Below are 21,464 nucleotides of genomic sequence, written 5' to 3' on the forward strand. Positions count from 1 at the left end.
TTATTGCAAAAAGCTAAAAAGACCATGGAGCAGTCGCACGAAATACCATTGACCCCAACCAAACTAAAACATTAATCACCAAACTAAAAATATTTTATTATAAGCAAGGTGTGATAGTATCTATATATATATATATATATATATATATATATATAGATAGAAATCTACCTGGGGAATTTATTTGTTGTTTGAGAATTGAGCCCCAATCAGAAACAATGGAAAGTTTTAGGCGTTATCTAGAATATCAACGAATTTAAATTTAAATTAATTAAATTTATAAAAAATAAATGAATGAAATAAATTCAATGCATCATTCTCTCGTTTTCCAATTCTCAGTAATTCGAATCGCAGATATGTTGAAACTGACAATCGAAACGCAGTTTGATTAGATTATATATGCAGATAACCGATTGAATCGATCACTTCAACGTCGTGGCTTCCCAGGTTCAACCCCTAACTTAGTTGATTGTCCTGTTTTATTTCTCTGTCGTTCATTTCATTTGTGCGCCATGGTTGATTGAGCTGAATTAGGAAGTTGGAAAAATGGTACAAGTTATCATCAGTTAGTTCTGGCCTCTGGGTTTATTTGATTCCTTCTTTTAATTTTTTTGGGATTCGGTTGTAACGTGAAAGGAGTGAAATTAGCGATGCAACGAAGGGTTTTATCTCTTTATCTGGGATTGTACTGGAGATATTTGTGTACTTATATTTGAATAATAATTGGTTTTATGCGGGTTAGTTTTCTGATTCTCCTGTCTCAAGGCATGAGCTCCTTCAGCAGTTGATTAATGGATTCCGTTCTACAATCCTAACGTCTTGGAAGTTTTCTATGAACAATATTATTATCTTTATCTTCAACGGTTTTGATTTTTAGCTTTTTATTTATTGATGATGATTTGAATTCTTGGAGGGCTTTATCCTGCAGGGGTCTATGGGCATCGACTGTCCTCAGGACAGAGATGGCCCTGCAATACTGCAGTTACGAAAATGGGATTCCAATGAATTTCCGTATAATCCTTCAAGTTTTAGAGAAGGTTTTATTTCTCCTTCACGGAAGTCGTTATTGTTGCATTCAGACAATTTTGAAGCATTGTTGATTCCCTTGGTTAAAGGTGACCTTCTAAGCATTCCCTTTCCGGTCATCTCACGTGTCACCAAATTATGTGTTCATTTATTTATGTAATTTTTCATGCAGATCAATATGTGAATGACAAGGATCCTGAAATCATTTCTGATGAAACTTCTCACAGTCCACCTGAATTTAATGTTCCTAGCTGTTCCGATTCAGATGATTGTTGTTCTCCAAGAGATACCTTTTCAAGATCTACTGATCATTCATATATATATGATGTAGATTCTGTGGCCTGGGGCCTTTGTGTGAGTATGTTTGATCAGCATGAAGAAGCTCCCTTTCAAGAGCTACTTTTTGTATGCGGAAATCGCGGGGTGGTTGTGCATGCTTTTCCTCAAATTTATAAATCTAGTAAAGTAGTGAAACCTGCACAAGGAGATGATACTGAGAAAGGGACGTGGGTTGAGTGGGGACCGCCAACAGCCTTGTCTCCCTGTTTGAAGGTTCCAGAACAGTCCAAACTATATTTTGATGCTCCTAAAACAAGAACAAATGGTGTTTATACAGACAATGGAGGGGATATACCATCAGCAAGTGTTGCTCAAAAGACTTGGCTACGGACTTTACTGACTAGAGTTGAAACACGAAGATCTGGTAGTGATGTGTGTACTAAGTTCCCGAACAGAGCATTATTTCCAGATAATGTAGTTGTTTCCTTTAGGATATTTGATCAGGAATCACAGATCTTAGATTTCCTTTCTTGTGATGGTCACATATCTCCAGAGCAATTGAATGGAAATATGATAGGTGTGAATACTGCCCTCGATAAAACAGACACAGATCCAAGTTCTTCCTTACCGAGACTTGAGGATGGCAGTGCTTCTGATTCGAGAGGTGGAGGTGTGAGCGATTTGTATAAATGTGTCAAAATATTCTCTAGCAGTTCAAATCATTTAGTTGGGTTTGTCCTATCCATGATTAATCCTCCATCCTTTAATACTGATTCCGTTGAAGAAAATTGTATTGGTATTTGGATTGTCGTTGCCAGGCTAGTGTACTGGGGAATAGAGTGGGTTTGCTCAGTAAGGCTGGATAAATATTCTGAGAGGCACCCATTGGGTGAGTGGGTGGACTTCAATTTTTCTCTTAGATATCTTATCTGTCTGAGTAAATCTGGCCTGCTCTCTTTTTATGGTGCCACAAATGGTGTCTTTGTAGCATCTCTTGATATTGTAACTATTTGCAGATTTGATTGCTGTCCAAGTTTCCAGGAGCCAAAAAATAATGGTTCTGTTCTTAATGAAGGGCATGATGACTCAGAGCCCTGCATTGATAGTTTTTCCGATAAAAGGAAGTTTAGGAGGCTCTTGATGTTTCCACATTCCTCAATGCTGGGTGTAATGGATGAAAACGGTGTCACCTTTATGTTATGCATTGATAACCTTGTCCAAGTGAATCGTTCTTTGCTCGAAAATGTCATCCCTCATCAGGAATATTTTAACCTTGAACTTCTAATTGGTTGGGAAGTAGGCGCAGCTGAAATTGGCTTCCAAAGAGCTTTTGATGACATTTCAGCACATCAAGACAAAAAGCCACTTCCAGGTCAAAGTAGAAGTTCTTACTTTGGTAATTCACGGAGTAACATTCTTTTGAAAAGTTTAGAAAGTGATATCATGTGTCGGAGGATTCAGAACGGCCCCTATATCCCTATTCGGAAGAAGTTTCTGGATTTTAATCCCGCATCTTGCCTCATAAGGAAAGTTATTCTACCCCCAGTTGGACGCAATGAAAATGGTGTTATTTGTTGTTCTCCTTTTGGAATTACTCATCTAATTAAGAGAAATAATCGTGGGAAAAAATGGGGTCAAGTTGTGCATTCTAATCTACATTCAGACTTCATTGTGAATGATGAAATAAACTATAATAAGCCAGGTTGGGAGGCCTCTTCTGATGAATCTGTGGGCTGCAATTTTAATGGATTTTTATATCTAGTGACGAAAGAAGGCCTTTCAGTTGTTCTTCCTTCAATTTCAGTTCCTTCAAATTTCTTCCCCATTGAAGCATTTGGTTATAGGCTATCCAAGTGCACTAGTAACTTAGACGATGGAGCTGGTGATCTTTTTGGAATTACTAGAATTACAAAACTCTGGTCACCTTGGAAATTGGAGGTCTTGGATAGAGTTCTTTTATACGAAGGGCCTGAAGTCGCTGAACAGTTATGCCTCGAAAATGGTGAGAAGCTGTATAGAACCAATAATTTGGCCCCTCTGTCCTCAACAGAGGGTTGTTGATCTATAAATGTTTTACATCCCTAATAGTAATATATTTTTCTATGGAATTTTCTCTCAAATCTTTCATCCTTATTAGAATTTCTAATTTTTAATCTAAAACTGTGAAATCACAGAAAATTCGCATTTAATCTCATTTAATATTTCCATACTGAAGTACCCCAAAATTTACTGCTAGTCAATATATTTCTGTGCTTATATTGTTCAGTATGAAACGGATTTGCGAATGTTTAATTTAAAACCCTAATGTCATCTTCTTCCTCCCATTTATTTGAATCTTTGCTTTCTTGTTTTCAATATTGGTTCTTCATATCATGTCGAATGTCGATATATGGTTCACTTTGCTTTTTAATATCTTCAAAAACTTATCTTGATTTTCACTATCAGGAGACTTTGTGTAAGTCAGAAGTACATAAGTATAAATTACCATGACTTTGTGGTGTTTTAGATCACAAATCTATCCAAATATTTTACTGATATCTCTATATTACTTTGTTGGGCTTACTATTAATTGACCTGTATTTACATTAGTTTGATGAAGGTAGCAAACACCTGATAAGAAACGGTTATGTTATATTACAATGATGAATATTTTAAGGCATTTATGGTTTTGTCATGTTTTTGCCCCTCACTCAATGAAAGATTACAGCCTTTTTGGGAATTACTCTGTGACAGGAAGTTGATTCACTGATATTCGAAGTCTTGTTATTTTTTTATTCCTGTACTTGCTTTTGATACAAGGGTTCTGTTGAAACTGCTAAAGTTGCGTGGATTTGTTCAGAAAGAGAAAATACACAAAGAAGGTTAGATAATTTAACCGATGACATAATTTTACAGGATGGGATTTGGAGATTTCTCGGATCCGGCGCTTGCAGTTGGCTTTAGACTTACTGAAATTCGAAGAAATTGAGAAGTAAGATTTCTAAATTTTGCTGCGGCTCTGCTTGATTTTATGCCATAAAAAATGAGCGGGTCGATATGAAAAGTACTCAAAGTTTAACCTGAATGGGTTTCTATGCTTTGTTTTTGCATTTTGTTTGAGAACCTGTTGACAAGTAGAATTTCATATCGAATTATCTAACTTTGTGCTCCTCAATGGCCATTCAGATCCTTAGAAATGCTTATGGGCGTCAATCTGGCAGAAGAAGGTATCTTGAGGTTGCTCTTTGCTGCTGTTTATCTGATTTCATCTAAAGCAAGCATTGATAACGAGGTTTTTGCAGCATCAAGGTATGACCAATTTGATTTTCAGCCATTGACATCATTTTTAGACAACACTAAACATTTGGCTGCTTACAATTTATGACCCTTGTTGGAGGCTTGTGAAAAGTATAATACATTTTTCCTACTAAGTTTCCATTTGTGTTTTCGCGGTCTCAAAGATTGTATTTGGATTAGATTGGCTGGTGGCTTTGAACTTGACTTTTGCACGTGGATATTGAAAAGCTTTAACCTCTTGTTTTTTTAATTAATATTTCGTAAATGATCTATCTTGAGAGTTGTTCTTTTCGAAATTATTTTTAAAAAATACAATAGTTACCCAATCCCAGTATTTTCTACCATTCCAATCATCGTAAATTAACCATACAAAATTTACAACCACCTAAAAAGCTATTCACACACAATTGCATAAATTTATGAAGAAAGCTCCCAAATTTTGAGATAAAAATCTCCACGCGTTGTAACCCCTATATACGAACTTAGAAGTGTCTGCAAGAATCTTCAATGAGGCTAACATGCTCAGTGTTGTATGGTCTTTCATCTAATGTGTCCCGGTTGGATCTTAGGACATTGCCTTATTGAGACCCCAAAATGAAACCACTGCGATGAAAGACATTTGTATGTTCCTAGAGAAACTCTTTTTTGGAAACAAATATCGTTTTTTGGCTAAAGCTTGAAATTTTTAGGGTCATTAACTTGATAAAACGCATAGGAAATCCCCACACATATGAAAACTGAATCCTCAAATAGAATGCAAAATCTCCAACTCGAAATCACAATGCCACTGAACTTGGCACTTTGTGATCGTCAGAAAAGAAAACAGTTAGAGTGAAGTTCTCATCGAATAGAGTTATGGTGTTTTCTTCGATTGTGACGACTGATGGTCACAATTGTAATTTAGTTTGTTTGAGTTCCACTCAAAGAATTAAGTATAAGGGTTTTATGCATTTGTCTTATATAATCACTTAGTCATATATCCGAATGTCTATAGATCTAAGTGGATGAAATGCTGTAACAACAAATCTCTAGTATGCTCTCGATTAAGCTAGGTGGACATCCTTCTTCTTGACTGCTTGTTGAACAAAAGCCTATATTTAGAGACTGTACACACAAGAATATATGCTGTAGTTATCACCCAATATATAATTAAATTCTTGTGGACTATGTCAATCTCAAAGTTTTTATCATGGCACTTGCATGTGTGTGAAGATAAAGTTTACCAAAATATTGCATACCATTAATTGAGTAGAAAATATTTTACGGAAACATATAAAAAATACACAAACAGCAGGCTTGTATGACAGTTATTCAGACAACCATCATTTTTGATGAGTAAGAACATCATACCTCTTTGTAAATGTATATTTTTTGTTTCAAACCTTGTTTTGCTTGCACTGTTGGATAGCAAGGTGTTCCCATTCTTCTATGCACCATTACTACCGGGTATCGTTTTTGGTGCAACGATGAACATTCAGGAACATGTGTTTGATCCCTATGGTTCAAGTTGAAACAATTATTTGGAAGAGTATTACTGGTTAGTAATAATTGCCAGATGTTTATGTGGGAGAAGAATCAGAATGTTGCATTTACATTGTCGTATTGTTTTAAAAGCTTGAGTTAGAACATTACTATTGCATATGGCTTTTGATATGCATATGGCTTTTGATATGTCGCTAAGTTCTTGCACACTTCCGTAGGTGCCTTATTGGATTCTCATGCCCATCAAACTTTTCATCATTTGAATCAATTGTAATATTGTCCTAGCTAGAGCACCTTCAGATTTCTGAAGTATGAATCCAACAGTATAGTAGTGCTACCATCTTTAGCTTTCCTTAGTGCTATATTTGCAATTTGTTATGGTGTATGAATCATTATCCTTGCATAAATGGATACACTAAAATAAATAATTCTGTGGTAGTTTGGAGGAATATCCTGGTGAAGCACAACCTAAAAGAGAACGAGAGGTAGTTGTGGTCATAAACATTGCATGTCTCATAAAGTAGATCTTTGTAATGACTAATGCACACCATTTAGTTGTTAAATGAATGCATCGTGGAACTTTATTTGTTCAAAGAATCTATAGAACTTTCCATTTTACTCTTTCTTTGATTTATAGATAGCACTTTTTCTTTGTTATTTTGCCTAGTTTGTGTTTCATTATTTGTAAATTTTGATGTGTGCTAGATGCAGTCAGGACGAATCTGTCAGGCATAGGTTTTAATTTTTAGTATATATTTCATGCATTGCAGCTAGGGGAAGGGGATGGTAAAGTTTGTCTTCAAGTTCTTTACTGCAAGCTGATGATTATATGTTCGTTTACTTATTCAAGCCATTAGATTACTGTAGATGCAATTCGTCAAAATATCGACTGACTCACATGCTTTTAACTTAACTTTTGTTGTCTATTTTTTTCAATGGCTTAATCATTTTTAAGTTGGTAGATTCCAATTATTGTGATGCAGGCTTCTAGCTTTGGCCACAAGCTTTGCAACCAGGGCCATTCGTAAATATGGTCTATTGCAGCATGATAAAGACTCTGTTAAGCCAAGGTATGTTAGAGGTGATGAAAGTCTTTCCCTTTCATTAGTCTTAACGCATAGAGAACTAGTTGAAGAGAAATATACAAGGAGGCTCAAGGAAATGGCAAATTTTTTGGTGGCTCTCCGTAATCTGCAGAGGCTACTAGATTCCAAATTCAAAAGGCCAGGTCCAGGATTGGTAGGTTTCCAGATAATTTTTCTAATTTTCCAAGAAGCATTTTCATGATTGTTAATGTATATATTTTAATTGTTCTAGACGGATATTGTCGGGTTGCCAAGTTTGGTTAATACAGACTTGACTGAGGATGAGGTCAAAATTCCAGCTGTGCCAGCAGATTCATTGTCATTGGATAAATCGGCCCAATATGAAACTGCACTTTCTGCTTCGGAAACTGACTCGAGCAAAGCTGACAATCTTGCTCTAATGCCTGTGGGGAAGGTTGCTGCAGATACTGCTTCAGATTTTCAAAACACTGATGGTGCAGTCGTAAATTCTGAAGGAAGCACTCAAGGAAGTACTCTCGGCAAAAGAAATTTTCAGTTGGAAAATCCTAGAGATATGATTGCTCGTTGGGAGATTGATAATTTAGACCTTAAAACTGTCGTCAAAGATGCTTTACTTTCAGGCCGCCTGCCATTGGCTGTGCTCAGATTGCATCTTCGTCATTTGACTGATTCTGTACCTGGCACAGTATCTCGTGATAACTTTAATGATATCCGTGTTGTTGGAAGAGCGATTGCATACGATTTATTTTTACAGGTTTGCTAATTCTGGTTCTCTGATAAAAAGTATCACTAATTCTTTTTCTGAGTTATTCATAACTTTCTATGTATAGGATGAGATAGGGCTTGCAATAACAACATTGCAAAAACTTGGGGAGGATGTCGAGACTACCCTCAAACAGCTCCTTTTTGGCACTGTTAGAAGATCTCTTCGGGTTCGAGTTGCTGAAGAGATGGAAAGATATGAATACCTTGGATCGCAAGAATTGAAAATATTGGAGTTGGTATCACTTATTGAGGTATGTGAGATGGTTACTAATTATTTAATATTTGAAGATTGGTAGGTTAATATCGATTTGAAGTTACTTTTAGCTAATACAACATTTTTTTTTTGTTTATTTTTTTTCAAAAGAGGGTATATCCTTGCAGTAGCTTCTTTGGGACACTGACTAGGCGACGGAAAGAGCTCAATAAAGCAGCTGATGAAGTTGCGCCAGGGGAGATAAATCTGCACCTATTGCATCCGCTCTTTCACAACCTTATCATTTCGTGTGGTGAGATTGATGGCGTTGTTTTGGGTTCATGGACTAGTGTTCATGATCAGTCCATCAGTTCAGAAGTTGATGGTGAAAGTAATCATGGTGCTTATTGGTCTGGCGCTGTAGCATGGTCAGATGCCTGGGATCAAAGAGTTACTGATCGAGTAAGTCAGATGTGACCATTTCCTGATTCATGTTGTTAATATCACTGTTCACATCTCCTCAAAGGTTGGGATTAAGTACCACACAGTCTCCTAATATTAAAGAGTCTCTCTAGCTAATGTTTACTGTTTACATAATTATCGGCATCTATTTGTTTGTGTACGCTACCATGTTTTTATCAACCCTGTGACAGATGGCAAGATGCTCATTATATTCCATAATTTAAAAGCAACCTTCTGTTCATTGACAACTTGTGAAGATTATGTATCATATTAACAGTGTTCTAAATGACGGCCAAGGTGGGCTGCTTCCGTCAAGCTCACCGCCTTTGCCTTAGGCGGTTCTGTGGCGGTAGAACATGAGCAGGGGCGGACTAGGCAGGCGAGGTGGGCGGGCAAAGGGAACGAGTCGTACGCTCTAAGTCAACAAAATTTAAAGAAACCCTAATTATTAACACACTTATACACTTTCTCTTTTAAAACAAAATAGCCTCACCAGCCCAAACACCCCAAACACCCACAACCCTGCTTGAACCACCCGCCACCGCCAGCCCACTAGGTTAGCTCGCTCTTATAGTCTTATATATTTCTGATAAATTCTTGTTGACATGTTGTATTGAAACTTTGAATTTTAAACTTAGGCTTTTGGTAAAAGTAATGATAATATGATATTGCTCTTCTAGTATTAATGTGACAATGAATTTTATTAATTATCTTGTTAGTTGCATTTATATATTTATTTGCAACTTGTAAAAATTGTATTTTTTGTATGAAGCTTATTTAAGTATAAACATCTGACCGCTCCACCACCACCTACTGCCATTTACAACACTGCATATTAGAATAGTTTGTAGGGTCCTAAAAGGAGCTTGTTGGGGTGTGTGGAAATAATCTGAAGCCACAATTGAATAATTATGTAGATACATTTCAGGAGAGGAAAGTGGAATGTTAAAGATAATAATACTGTGAAATGGTGACTTTCTGCTTCAAGCCACCCCATACAAATGAAAAATAACCACCAAAACACCTCATTTACCAATAGGACGGATGAAACAATTAGGTATGTTTATAATAATCTTGTAGTTACTTGCCTTCATAACAATATTATTCTTCATTGTGTCAAAAATCTGTGATATTCTGTTTCAGAATCTAGTTTTATTGTGACGGAAATAGCTTAGATAGACCATGGGCTACTCTTGATTCTCGAAGATCGTGAGATTCAAGTGTATCAGTCCTTGAGAAAATGGCTCAATTTTCCTTTTCCCTTAAGAAAAATGCCAACTAATTGAGACCACTTTAGGTAGTTTCGACCATTATGCGCGGGCTTAATAATTTGCAACTCACCTGTATTTCCTTTTCTCTTATGAAAAGTGCCTTGGCCTCATACGCCGTCCAAATAGTATCATATATTTTGTTCTTATCACGTATCTCTTATTTTCCAAGAAAGATGGATTCGAATCATGATGTGAATTATTTTATTTATTGGTCGGCTGTTTGTAGACTATTTAAGAACGCAAATCTCGTTGATATTATATTTTACTAGCTGCCAAACTATTGTACGAAGTCATTGTTGGACATTTCTCCTTTTATAAAATCGAGGTAATTTTTTTGGGGAAAACTTTAAATTAGGTTTTCTTTTTTCTTCTTGTGCAGGTATTGCTGGACCAACCTCTTCTAATGGGTGTGAATGTATTGTGGGAATCACAACTTGAATACCATGCATGCCACAATGACTGGTCCGAAGTTTCTAAGCTACTAGAAGTAATTCCCTCATATGCACTCTGCAGTGGAAGACTTAGCATTAGGTTGGATGGTATACATTCAGCTTCAGACATTGAGTATAGAGGGAGTGTTCCTGGATATCATAATTTTACTGAAGTGGTTGAAGAGCTAGATGTTGTGTGTATGGATGTTCCAAGCATCCAAGTTTTCAGGTTTTCTGAAAGTACCATGTGCTCAGAGAGTTTGAGAATGCTTATGGAACTGCAACTCGCAAAAAAAAATATATTTTTAAATGACTATTGGCATGGTACTGAAGACATTGTGCCTTTGCTGGCACTTTCAGGTTTTTTGTTGAAGGTGCATGACAAGTTATTGCTGGAAGGCCCCATTGATTGCTCATCGGATAATCTGCTAGTTATTGGTGATGTATCGGTTAATCCAGATACAGTTCTAGCGTTACATAAAGTTGTGATACGCTTCTGTGCACAGTATAACTTGCTGAATTTTCTGGACATTTACCTTGACCATCACAACCTCGCAGTAGATCATGAATCTCTTGCACCTTTACAGGATGCAGCTGTAAGTCAATATGATATTTTCAAAAAAAATTTCTTTACATGTTTTTACAATTCAATCTTTATTTATTTTAAGACTTTTGATTACGGTAATATGATGCTTATAAAATTTCAGAAAATTTTTAGGTTATTCATACCACATGTTTCTTCAGGGTGATAATGAGTGGGCGAAGTGGTTGCTTTTGCTGAGGGTTAAGGGGAAAGAATATGATGGGTCATTTTCTAATGCCCGTGCAGTTGCTTTGCGCAATTTAGTTCCTGGGAGTAAAATTAGCATTCTGGAGGTTGATGACATCATACATGCGGTTGATGACATAGCAGAAGGAGCTGGGGAAATGGCAGCTATAGCCACATTGATGTTCGCTCCTATTCCTCTTCAAGAATGCCTTAGTAGTGGCAGTGTTAACAGGCGTTATAGCTCAGCTCAATGCACCTTGGAAAACCTTAGACCAGCCCTGCAACGTTTCCCTACATTGTGGATCAAAATCGTGGCAGCCTGTTTTGGACAAGAACCCAGCTGCGGCAATTTGCCTATTGGGACACAAGGTGAGTTGTTATACCTGCTGCCCCATCTGTTATCCATGTATAAAATTGAATCTTCTTCGTATCTTATTTCTCTCATCAACTTTAATATTTTTTATTGAGTACAGTATCAGGGTATTCTGATTTGTTTGAGTACTTGAAATGGCGGGAAGGTGTTTTCTCCTCTTCTGTACGAGATACTTCGTTTCTACAGATGATCCCATGTTGGTTCCCAAAGTCTGTTCGGAGATTGATTCAGTTATTTGTGCAGGTTACTTCGAATATGGGCTTGAATTTATGCACTTCTTGTTAAGAATTGATTTCAATGTATCGACATCTAATATTTTTACAGTGTTTTGTTATAGAATTAGTTAAAGTATTTGTTTGTGATGTTAGTATTATTGAAAAAACATTCTAAATGCATTTCTATCGATCTCTATCACCCAAATGTTCCTTCTGTCTGAACAGGGGCCAATTGGCTGGCACACACTTGCTGACTCCGAGAATGGAGAACTTTCTATGCTGAGAGACATCTACTATGTTGTAAATTCCAGTGGTCATGCTCAGATTAGTGCAATGTCTTGGGAAGCTGCTGTCCAAAAACATATCGAGGAGGAACTCTATGCTTCTTCTGTGGAGGTTTTGATCTGTTCAGCCCTTAAAATCTTTACGTATGCATGTAAAGAGCATTTTAGTTGCTCAAATTCTCCAAGTTGACTCTCGGAAAAAAAAATTGCAAATTACCTTTGATAATATCTTAATTTCGAGGATTGCTCCCTCTTTCCAGAAGAAAGCAGCAATTAGGAAGCTATGAACCTATTTCAGAAACTCACCCAACTTCGTGACTCCCCTCCCTCGCTCCATGGAGCTCCTCCCGTTGTTGTATGATATTCTATTTTTCTGCGATGACTTCAGGGAACTGGAGTTGGACTTGAACACCATTTGCATCGTGGGCATGCATTGGCCGCTTTGAATCATGTTCTCTCTGCAAGGGTCTACAAGTTGAAATCTGACAGTAAGGAGGAAGGAAAGCATGAGCAGCGTAATGTCCAATCTGATGTGCAAATCTTGCTTGCACCTTTAACTAAGAGCGAGGAGTCTATGCTCTCATCTGTAAGAATGTAGTCTTTGAATCATATAGATAGAAAATGGTTCAGATGAATGGCATCTAGAAAATCAAAATGTGTATTGCTTCCAGTAGTTCTTTCTTTGCTAGTGTGGTAGAGTGTGACACCTTGATTAGTTTCTGCAGCAGTGTGAAAGTAATCTGCCTATCTTATAGAAAAGTTGTGCACTTCTTTGATTGCTGATCATCTCCATGCTTCGTTTTCCTTTGCTGTGCCTATATATATTGCTGTGCATAGTGACTTCTGATTTTTTGGCAACCGTTTTGTACTTCTGTATTTGCATGAAGCTAGGGACGGACTGGTGATGATGTATTTTCTTTCTTTTTTTTCTTTTCTTTTTCTTTTTTTGATGAGAAACGATATTATATTAGATACGTGAAGGCTATTAATTACAATAAGTGGGAAAGTGATCCGCTCACGACAAAGGTGTAAGCATGACTCTAATCATATCAACAATAGACAAAAACCCGATCTCTTAATCAATCTGAGATTGAGACATTCTCAAACCCTACATGAGACCCAATCCAAATAGGATGATGTATTATTTTCAAAGTGGAATAAAACTCCTCACACCTGGGAATTACCAACACTTTTTCCTTGAGATGTTGGAATGCCATATATGGACTAGAATGTTGAAACCTGTGGAAACCATTGTTTGCAATGTGGGATGAATGAATTGAGTATCGCTTAAACTTCATTAAACACGAAAACCTTGGAAAAATATAGAGGTGACTTAATGAGAATAAAAAACCAAATGTTGATATTGGATTGAAGTGTAAAAGATGCCCACAAAGGACTAAAAATCCTTTCGCCCAGTACATTAGACCCTTAAGTACAAATTATGAATTTATCAAGACCAATTGGTGGATTGTGCTACATTGTTTGAAATCTTTAATGTTGTGATATTTGAGCATGTCTCTTTATTTTTATATTTGCGAAATGTTCGAACTTTTTTGTAGATAAATTACGTTGTTATTATAAGTTTTGTGGTCTAAATGAAGCTTCACTAGTTTGGAAACTATTGTGAAGATATTAACAGGTTATGATTTCATCCCATCCTTAGTATCTTTCCTTTCTGATGTTAGGTGATACCTCTTGCCATTGCGCATTTTGATGACACTGTATTGGTGGCATCCTGCGCTTTTCTTTTGGAGCTCTGTGGTTTATCTGCTGATGTTATGCGAATAGACGTTGCTGCTTTGAGAAGAATATCTTCTTTCTACAAGTCTGCTGAAAACAATCAATATAAACAATTATCACCAAAGGTTTCTGTTTTTTATCCAGCGTCTCTTGAGATTGATTTAACGGAAACTCTTGCGCGTGCGTTAGCTGATGATTATCTACGTGAGTCTTCTAGTAACATGACCCAGAAAGGTGAGACAAACTATAGCACTTGCAATCAACCATCACGAGCTCTCCTGCTTGTTCTGCAGCATTTAGAAAGAGCAAGTCTTCTGTTGGCAACCACGGGTATGACCTGTGGGTCTTGGTTGTCCAGTGGAAATGGAGATGGAGCTGATTTAAGGTCTCAGCAGAAGGCCTCAAGCCAACACTGGAAATTGGTTACTGTATTTTGTCGGATTCATAATATTCCATTGAGCACCAAATACCTTGCCGAATTAGCAAGAGATAATGATTGGGTACGCTTTTGTCCTTTTTGTTCTCTCTTTTTTTTTTTAATGCATGAGTACAGATTTTTAAAGTCTAAGAGGATATTGTGTTTGTCCCCACTCGCCGAATTAGGTTGGGTTTTTGTCAGAAGCTCAAGTTGGAAAATATCCCTTTGAAGCAGTAATCCAAGTGGTAAGCTTCAAACTCTTTCCAAAATGAGTCATATAAAATTTATCCGGCAGTGGAGTACTTATTTCTTTGTTTTTAATTGATAACACTGAATGCCATTTCATATTTGTGCTGTCTGCCTCGCCTCAGGCGTCGAAGGAGTTCAGTGACCCCCGATTAAAGATTCACCTGTTAACAGTATTGAAGAGCATGCAGTCTAGGAAAAAACTTACTTCATCAAAACTGGATTCCGCAGGAAGGAGTGATACTTTCTTACCTGATGAAAACCTGTACATACCTGTTGAATTATTTGGAATTATTGCAGAGTGTGAAAAACAGGAAAAACCTGGGGATGCCCTTCTCCTGAAAGCAAAGAACCTTAGCTGGTCAATTTTGGCTATGATTGCATCTTGTTTTCCTGATGTTTCTCCATTGTCATGCCTAATAGTCTGGCTGGAAATAACTGCAGCAAGGTTGTGATTACCTTTCCTTAATCATCAGCATATCAATGAGAACAACATTTTCTTTTCAAGCATTTTGCAAAACCAGCCTTTGTATGGCAATTACATTTTTTTTTTGTGATTTTCCCTCTAAAAAATTATAGTTCTATGCCAAACATTTTGTTTTCTTTCTTTTCCGTATTTTGTTTTTTGGGGGGAATCAGAGGAAGAGTAAAATGGAAGTTTCCATCTTATCAGGGAGACTTCAGCTATCAAAGTGAATGACATTGCCTCCAAAATCGCAAAAAATGTTAGAGCTGCGGTGGAAACTACAAATTCCCTCCCGGCTAATTCTAGAACCATAACCTTTCATTATAATCGAAGAAACGCAAAACGCAGGCGTCTTGTGGAACCCATTCCAATGAGTTCTTTGACTTTGGATGCATCTACGATTGCTGAAGGTTTTGATATGATAAACGATCAAAGTATTGTTGGTGAAGCAGAAACAGATAAACTGACAGATGAAGATACCAATTTTTCAATTGACCCTGATGGTGTGGCCATATCCTTGTCCAGGATGGTCGCCGTGCTCTGTGAACAGCATCTGTTTCTTCCGTTGCTTCAAGCTTTTGAAATCTTTCTTCCGTCATGTTCTCTGTTACCTTTTATTCGTGCCCTTCAGGTTATTTACTATTCTTTATGGTGCGTTACAATTAATGAACAATTTGGTCGATAGGATGAAACAGTGTTGCGCATAATTGTTGTCAATTTGCTTTTTTCAAAGATAAGTTTAAATTTGCTTTAACTACCTGATCATTATCTTCTACTCCATACTCACTGAGAATTTCTCAATTGTAACCAGTATTAGTTTCACCCTTCCCATTATGACTGTCAATGGTTGATGCATTGTCTTCCTTCGCCTGTGATGTTATCAAACAATGAATCCTACTTGAAATTGAGTCATGCCAGCCGCCAGGCATCCCAATTCTTTCCACAACCAGGATGGAGTATAAGTTATTTGAAACAGTTTTCTTTTCTTGTTTTTTTTGGGTCTTCAGTTGGTCATTATTTTCAAGTGTTTGTCTGTACTGTTGAAGGTTAAGTATTGATATGTCACGTGAATTGAGGAGAGGATGATAGGCTTAATTTCGTATGCCTGGCTGAGAAAGATATCAAAGATAAAAATACACAAACCCTTGAGTGTGTTTATTTTTCTGCTGAAGTTATTTTCTTCGAGTGATTTAATTTTTCCAATTTATTTTTTCCTCATTTGTGCTGATGGAGCAAAGTTTGCTTGTCCCTTGTATCATCTTAGCTTGTTGACATCACTGATAGATTTTTTTCTCAATTAACTAGATTCCTTTCTCTTTCTAGGCCTTCTCGCAAATGCGCGTCGCGGAAGCTTCAGCACATCTTGGATCCTTTTCTACGAGAATTAAGGAAGAATCTCCTCATATACATCATCGCGAAAGAGAAGGGACAGTTGGAATTTCATGGATAAGTTCTACTGCTGCCAAAGCTGCTGATGCAATACTTTCAAGATGTTCATCTCCATATGAAAAGAGATGCTTGCTACAGCTCCTTTCCGTTACAGACTTTAGTGATGGTGGATCTGCTGCAACACGCTATGGACGACTATGCTGGAAAATCAATATGGCTGAACCTTCTCTGCGAAGTGATGATTTTCCATTATTAGGAAATGAAACACTAGACGATGCTTCACTTTTAGCAGCTTTAGAAAAGAATGGATATTGGGAACAGGCACGCAGCTGGGCCAAACAGTTGGAGGCAAGTGGTGAATCACGTTGGAAATCTGCTGTCAATCATGTTACTGAGATGCAGGTAAATTATCTCCAGTCTTCTATCTTCCACAAGTATTTGCCAAAATATCTTCAAAAGTTTGTCATCTCTTTCATATTTATAGGTGTTGTCTTTTTATTTATGCCACCATGAAAGTATGTGGTGCAGTCAATGTAGAAACTTGAGTATATGCAAGTGCTTATCAGTTATCATCTCAACTGTTTTTGGCGTCCCTCGAACCTTTTGTATTTAGTCTTCCCCACAAGGACCGATAATGAGTACTTTACCATCACTAAAGTGCTCAGCGTAATCGATTCTGCTTAAGACAATGCATTTTGTCCAAGATTGTTTAAATGTTGGACCAAATTGTCTTGTGTAGACACTGTACATTGCAGCCTTGTAGTTATGTCGCGATTTTTGTCAAATAATTTGTGCTTCCCTTCTGGATTCTGTTGTTTGTAATGATGTGCTTCTGTTCATGTCTAGGCTGAAGCCATGGTTTCAGAGTGGAAAGAATATCTTTGGGATGTCCCAGAGGAGAGGGTTGCTTTGTGGAGCCACTGCCAGACTCTTTTTATTAGATATTCCTTTCCAGCAATGCAGGTAAAACTTTTCCCTAAGAAAGAGATTAGGTAACAGGGGGCATCATAAATGTATTTTCTTGTATCTTTCATTCTGTGTTTTATGCTTTTACAGGCTTTAGCACTTTCAGCTATCTTTTTTTGTTTTTTTTGTTTTTTTTTTGTTTTTTTTTTTGCTTCATGTGTTTTTTCTTGGTGGGTTGGGAGTGTTGGGGGGGTGGGGTGGGGGTGGGGTTTGGGTTGGGAAGATGATAGAGGTTTTTGTGGGGTGGTGGTGAGGCAGAGTTATGGACTGAGTGCATCCATCTCCCCAATCTGTGGTTGTAACAACTATGACATTAGCCGAGTTGCTTTATGTTTTTCAGGCTGGACTGTTCTTCCTTAAACATGCTGAGTCAGCGGAAAAAGATATTCCGGCAAAAGAACTTCATGAATTACTGCTGCTATCTCTACAGTGGCTGAGTGGAATGATAACTTTCTCACATCCGTAAGATTTAATTTTTACAAGATTGTTGTTACACAAACTTGGAATTCAAAAAAAAAACCTTGAATTCAGCATATGATCAAGCTCTCAGAATGAATAATGTTTATTAGGTTTTATCCAATGCATCTTCTGCGTGAAATTGAGACCCGAGTTTGGCTCTTGGCTGTGGAATCGGAAGCTCAGGTGAAGACTGAGGGCGACTCTGCAGTAACCTACACCACTTGTGAGGCTAGATCAGGCAAGGGTTCTAACTTGATAGATCGTACTGCAAGCATTATTACAAAAATGGACAATCATATAACTGCGAGAAACAGAACTTTGGAGAATGATCGGGAAAATAGTCAGCCACATATTAGAATTCCTCAAACTATGGACTCTAGCTTTTCAAACATGACTGAAGGGAACGCAAAAACAAAAAGAAGACCAAAAGGCTCTGGATCATCAAGAAAGCCCTTATTTGATGCAGTGGACAGAAAGTTTGACTCTGAATCTATTGCACTGAACCTCAGATATGACTTACAGTTGGATGACGAAAACTTTAAGATAGATTCATCAATATCAAGGTGGGAGGAAAGAGTTGGACCTGCTGAGCTAGAAAGGGCAGTTCTTTCATTGCTAGATTTCGGGCAAACAACTGCTGCCAAACAACTGCAAAATAAATTGTCTCCAGACAAGGCACCAGCTGAGTTCTCACTTGTAGATGCTGCTTTGAAGCTTGCTGCTCTTTCAACCCCTGGAAACAAAGTATCCATACCCACGTTAGATGATGAAACACGTGATATCATACAGTCATACAATCTACAGACTAGTCATCGTGTGATTGAGCCACTGAAGGTACCACTTTGTTTCTGTAATTCTTTGCACTTACGGATTTTTGTGGTTAAATTCAACATCATGTGAGCTAGCAAGTTGTCTAATGTTTATATGACAGTCTATTTCTATTAGAACTTTAATCAAATTAATTCCATAATTATATCATTCAATTGACTCCTTTTTCGTCGATTCTGTCTGCTGTATTTTCTATCATGATTCCTTGATCTTAGAATGTATGAACTTGTACACAGTATGGCTGATTGCTTCTGTCTGCTTTTGATAATTACTTTCTTAGAACGAATCCTGATTTACTCGTGCCCGTAGACCTCCAGATTGATAATTCAACTGTGGATTGCTTTGTTGTATGTTTTAGGCCTTGGAGAGCTTAACTGCAATTTTAATGGAAGGCAGTGGACAAGGTTTATGTAAGAGGATAATATCTGTCGTGAAGACTGCAAATGTGCTGGGGCTCTTATTTTCAGAGGCATTTGATAAACAACCAATTGAACTGCTTCAATTGCTTTCTCTCAAGGCACAAGATTCTTTTGACGAAGCCAGTCTTTTAGTGAGGAGTCACTCCATCGCAGCTGCTAGTATAGCACAAATTCTTGCAGAATCCTTTCTAAAGGTGACTATGAGTCTGATGCTCGAGTGTGTGTGACCTCTCAGTTGTGCAGCAAACAATTTTGGTTGAGTCGTGCTTTCCTTCTTGGTCATAGCGAGCAGTTCACCGTAACCATAGTTTGGTTTCTAAAGTTCTTGAGATTTTTTTATGAGTTTTTGCTTTTGTTCAATATTTTTCAGGGTCTGTTGGCAGCACATCGTGGAGGGTATATGGAGTCTCAGAAGGAGGAAGGTCCTGCTCCACTTCTATGGAGGTTGTCAGACTTCTTGAAATGGGCTGAGCTTTGCCCCAGTGATTCAGAAATTGGTCATGCGTTAATGAGATTAGTTATCACCGGGCAAGAGATACCACATGCATGCGAGGTAACATGGTTCTACTTGATGTGGATGGGTGCAGCCATAGGATCTTTGCTTAAATTGTCATCAATATGAATTATTAAATTATTTCCTGATATTTTAATTTCATGTTGTTGGTTAGCGGTAATTTTAATTTCATATTGTTTATTAACGTTCTGGTTTTATTCATCTAAGACATCCCCATCTCAGCTTATATATGCTAGTTGACTAGGTTTTTATTCACCTCTCTCACTTGGTTGACATATTGCAGCAAATCTGACATTGAACCCATATTTAACTAACTTCCCCCGGTGGCGATCTTGTTTTTTAAATGGCTTAGTTGTTTATTTCCCAATTTTGATAGGTTGAGCTTCTTATCCTCGCCCACCACTTTTACAAGGCGTCAACATGCCTTGATGGAGTAGATGTTCTTGTGGCTCTAGCAGCAACCAGGGTAGAAGCTTATGTATGGGAGGGTGATTTCTCATGCCTAGCTCGCTTGATTACAGGAGTTGGAAATTTTCATGCACTCAATTTTATACTCGGAATTCTGATTGAAAATGGCCAACTGGATCTCCTCCTTCAAAAGTACTCAGCAGCTGCAGATGCAAGTAGTGCTACTGCTGAAGCAGTTAGAGGATTTCGAATGGCTGTTCTGATATCCCTTAAGCAAATTAACCCGAGCGATCTTGATGCATTTGCCATGGTTTGAACACTTGAAATTTCCCAGTTCCAATCCCCCTTGGCTCCCCAGCAGAAAATATTAATTGTTTAATCTCCCTGGAGAAGTGAACCGTAGGTTCTTTTTATATTCTCTCATAATTGAATCCTGTTCTCCTGTGCAGGTCTATAATCACTTTGACATGAAGCATGAAACTGCAAGTCTTCTGGAGTTACGAGCCAAGCAATCTTCTCAACAATGGTTTCTCCGTAATGACAAGGACCAAAATGAGGACCTCCTTGAATCCATGTGTTATTTCATCAAGGCTGCTGAAGTTCACTCCTCTATTGATGCCGGAAACAAAACCCTCAAAGCTTGTGCCCAGGCGTCACTTGTATCCCTACAGATTAGAATGCCAGATACAAAATGGCTCGATCTTTCTGAAACTAATGCGAGGCGAATATTAGTCGAGCAGTTCAGATTTCAGGAGGCCCTAATTGTTGCTGAAGCCTATGGTCTTAACCAGCCTAGTGAATGGGCTCTGGTGCTGTGGGAACAAATGCTTGACCCTGAGCTTACCGAGCAGTTTGTGGCTGAATTTGTAGCTGTTTTACCTCTCCAACCATCAATGCTTATTGAACTTGCAAGATTTTATCGTTCTGAGATGCAAGCCAGGGGAGACCAATCCCAATTCTCAGTTTGGTTGACTGGAGGAGTGTTGCCAGCTGATCGGAAGTATCTAGCGAAATCATTTAGATGTTTGCTAAGAAGGACCAGAGATATCAGGTTAAAACTGCATTTGGCCACTACAGCCACGGGTTTTGGTGATGTTATCGAGGCATGCAACAGGGAATTGGATAAAGTACCTGATAATGCTGGACCCCTTATTCTAAGAAAGGGGCACGGGGGTGCATACCTTCCTTTGATGTAATAACCCTAGCGCCAGGATGAGTCAACGGATGTGTGCATTTCGAACAATTTCACCATTGCCAAAATACATCATGTCAATATTAGGTAAATCTATTCTAGTTTCGAGTATTTTTAAAGCCCGGAGCTGTGAAAAAAATGCATGGAGTCATTCTGCTGAGCGAATTCTTGTTTTGAGAATTGGGGTGGGATTTTAGGGATAGTTTTATTCTTTTATTAAAATCTTCCAAACTGATACCAGTTTCGACTGTACGATTGAAATTTTGTCCTGTATTACTATTAGGGGGGAAAAAGGTTTTGTAAAACATGTAAATACTGTACAAATGTGCGGAATATAATACTGATGCCGGGTATTTGGTTTCATCCTGTTGTATGCTTATGGAGCTCATGTGGTTTGTGTAAACTTGGTGAAACTCGTCTTGGTCAGTCATTACCATATGTAAAGTATATTCTAGTTCATGAATATGGAGAAAATTTTAAATCAAGTTTGATTCGAAATTCAAAATTTCAATATTTTTGGCTTGAATTT

The 21,464-nt window shown here is 37.7% G+C and overlaps 1 protein-coding gene across 1 annotated transcript; it reads left to right on the forward strand.

Moving 5' to 3' along the window:
• The first annotated feature begins 223 nt into the window (after window positions 1-223).
• LOC140890469 (uncharacterized) lies at window positions 224-21,448 on the forward strand. The gene is made up of 26 exons (XM_073298265.1): window positions 224-444; window positions 926-1,112; window positions 1,196-3,304; window positions 4,198-4,273; window positions 4,468-4,590; window positions 7,044-7,299; window positions 7,378-7,881; window positions 7,958-8,143; window positions 8,257-8,547; window positions 10,198-10,845; window positions 10,994-11,387; window positions 11,492-11,634; window positions 11,832-12,002; window positions 12,279-12,476; window positions 13,576-14,130; window positions 14,234-14,293; window positions 14,420-14,742; window positions 14,968-15,391; window positions 16,084-16,551; window positions 16,996-17,112; window positions 17,456-17,577; window positions 17,685-18,408; window positions 18,761-19,015; window positions 19,192-19,374; window positions 19,712-20,053; window positions 20,193-21,448. The coding sequence occupies exons 2-26, from the start codon at window positions 932-934 to the stop codon at window positions 20,937-20,939; spliced, it is 9,600 nt and encodes a 3,199-aa protein (XP_073154366.1). The 5' UTR covers window positions 224-444; window positions 926-931; the 3' UTR covers window positions 20,940-21,448.
• Window positions 21,449-21,464: the final 16 nt, after the last annotated feature.

This window comes from Henckelia pumila, chromosome 3 (genome assembly GCF_033568475.1).
Source record: "Henckelia pumila isolate YLH828 chromosome 3, ASM3356847v2, whole genome shotgun sequence".
NCBI classification, from domain to species: domain Eukaryota; kingdom Viridiplantae; phylum Streptophyta; class Magnoliopsida; order Lamiales; family Gesneriaceae; genus Henckelia; species Henckelia pumila.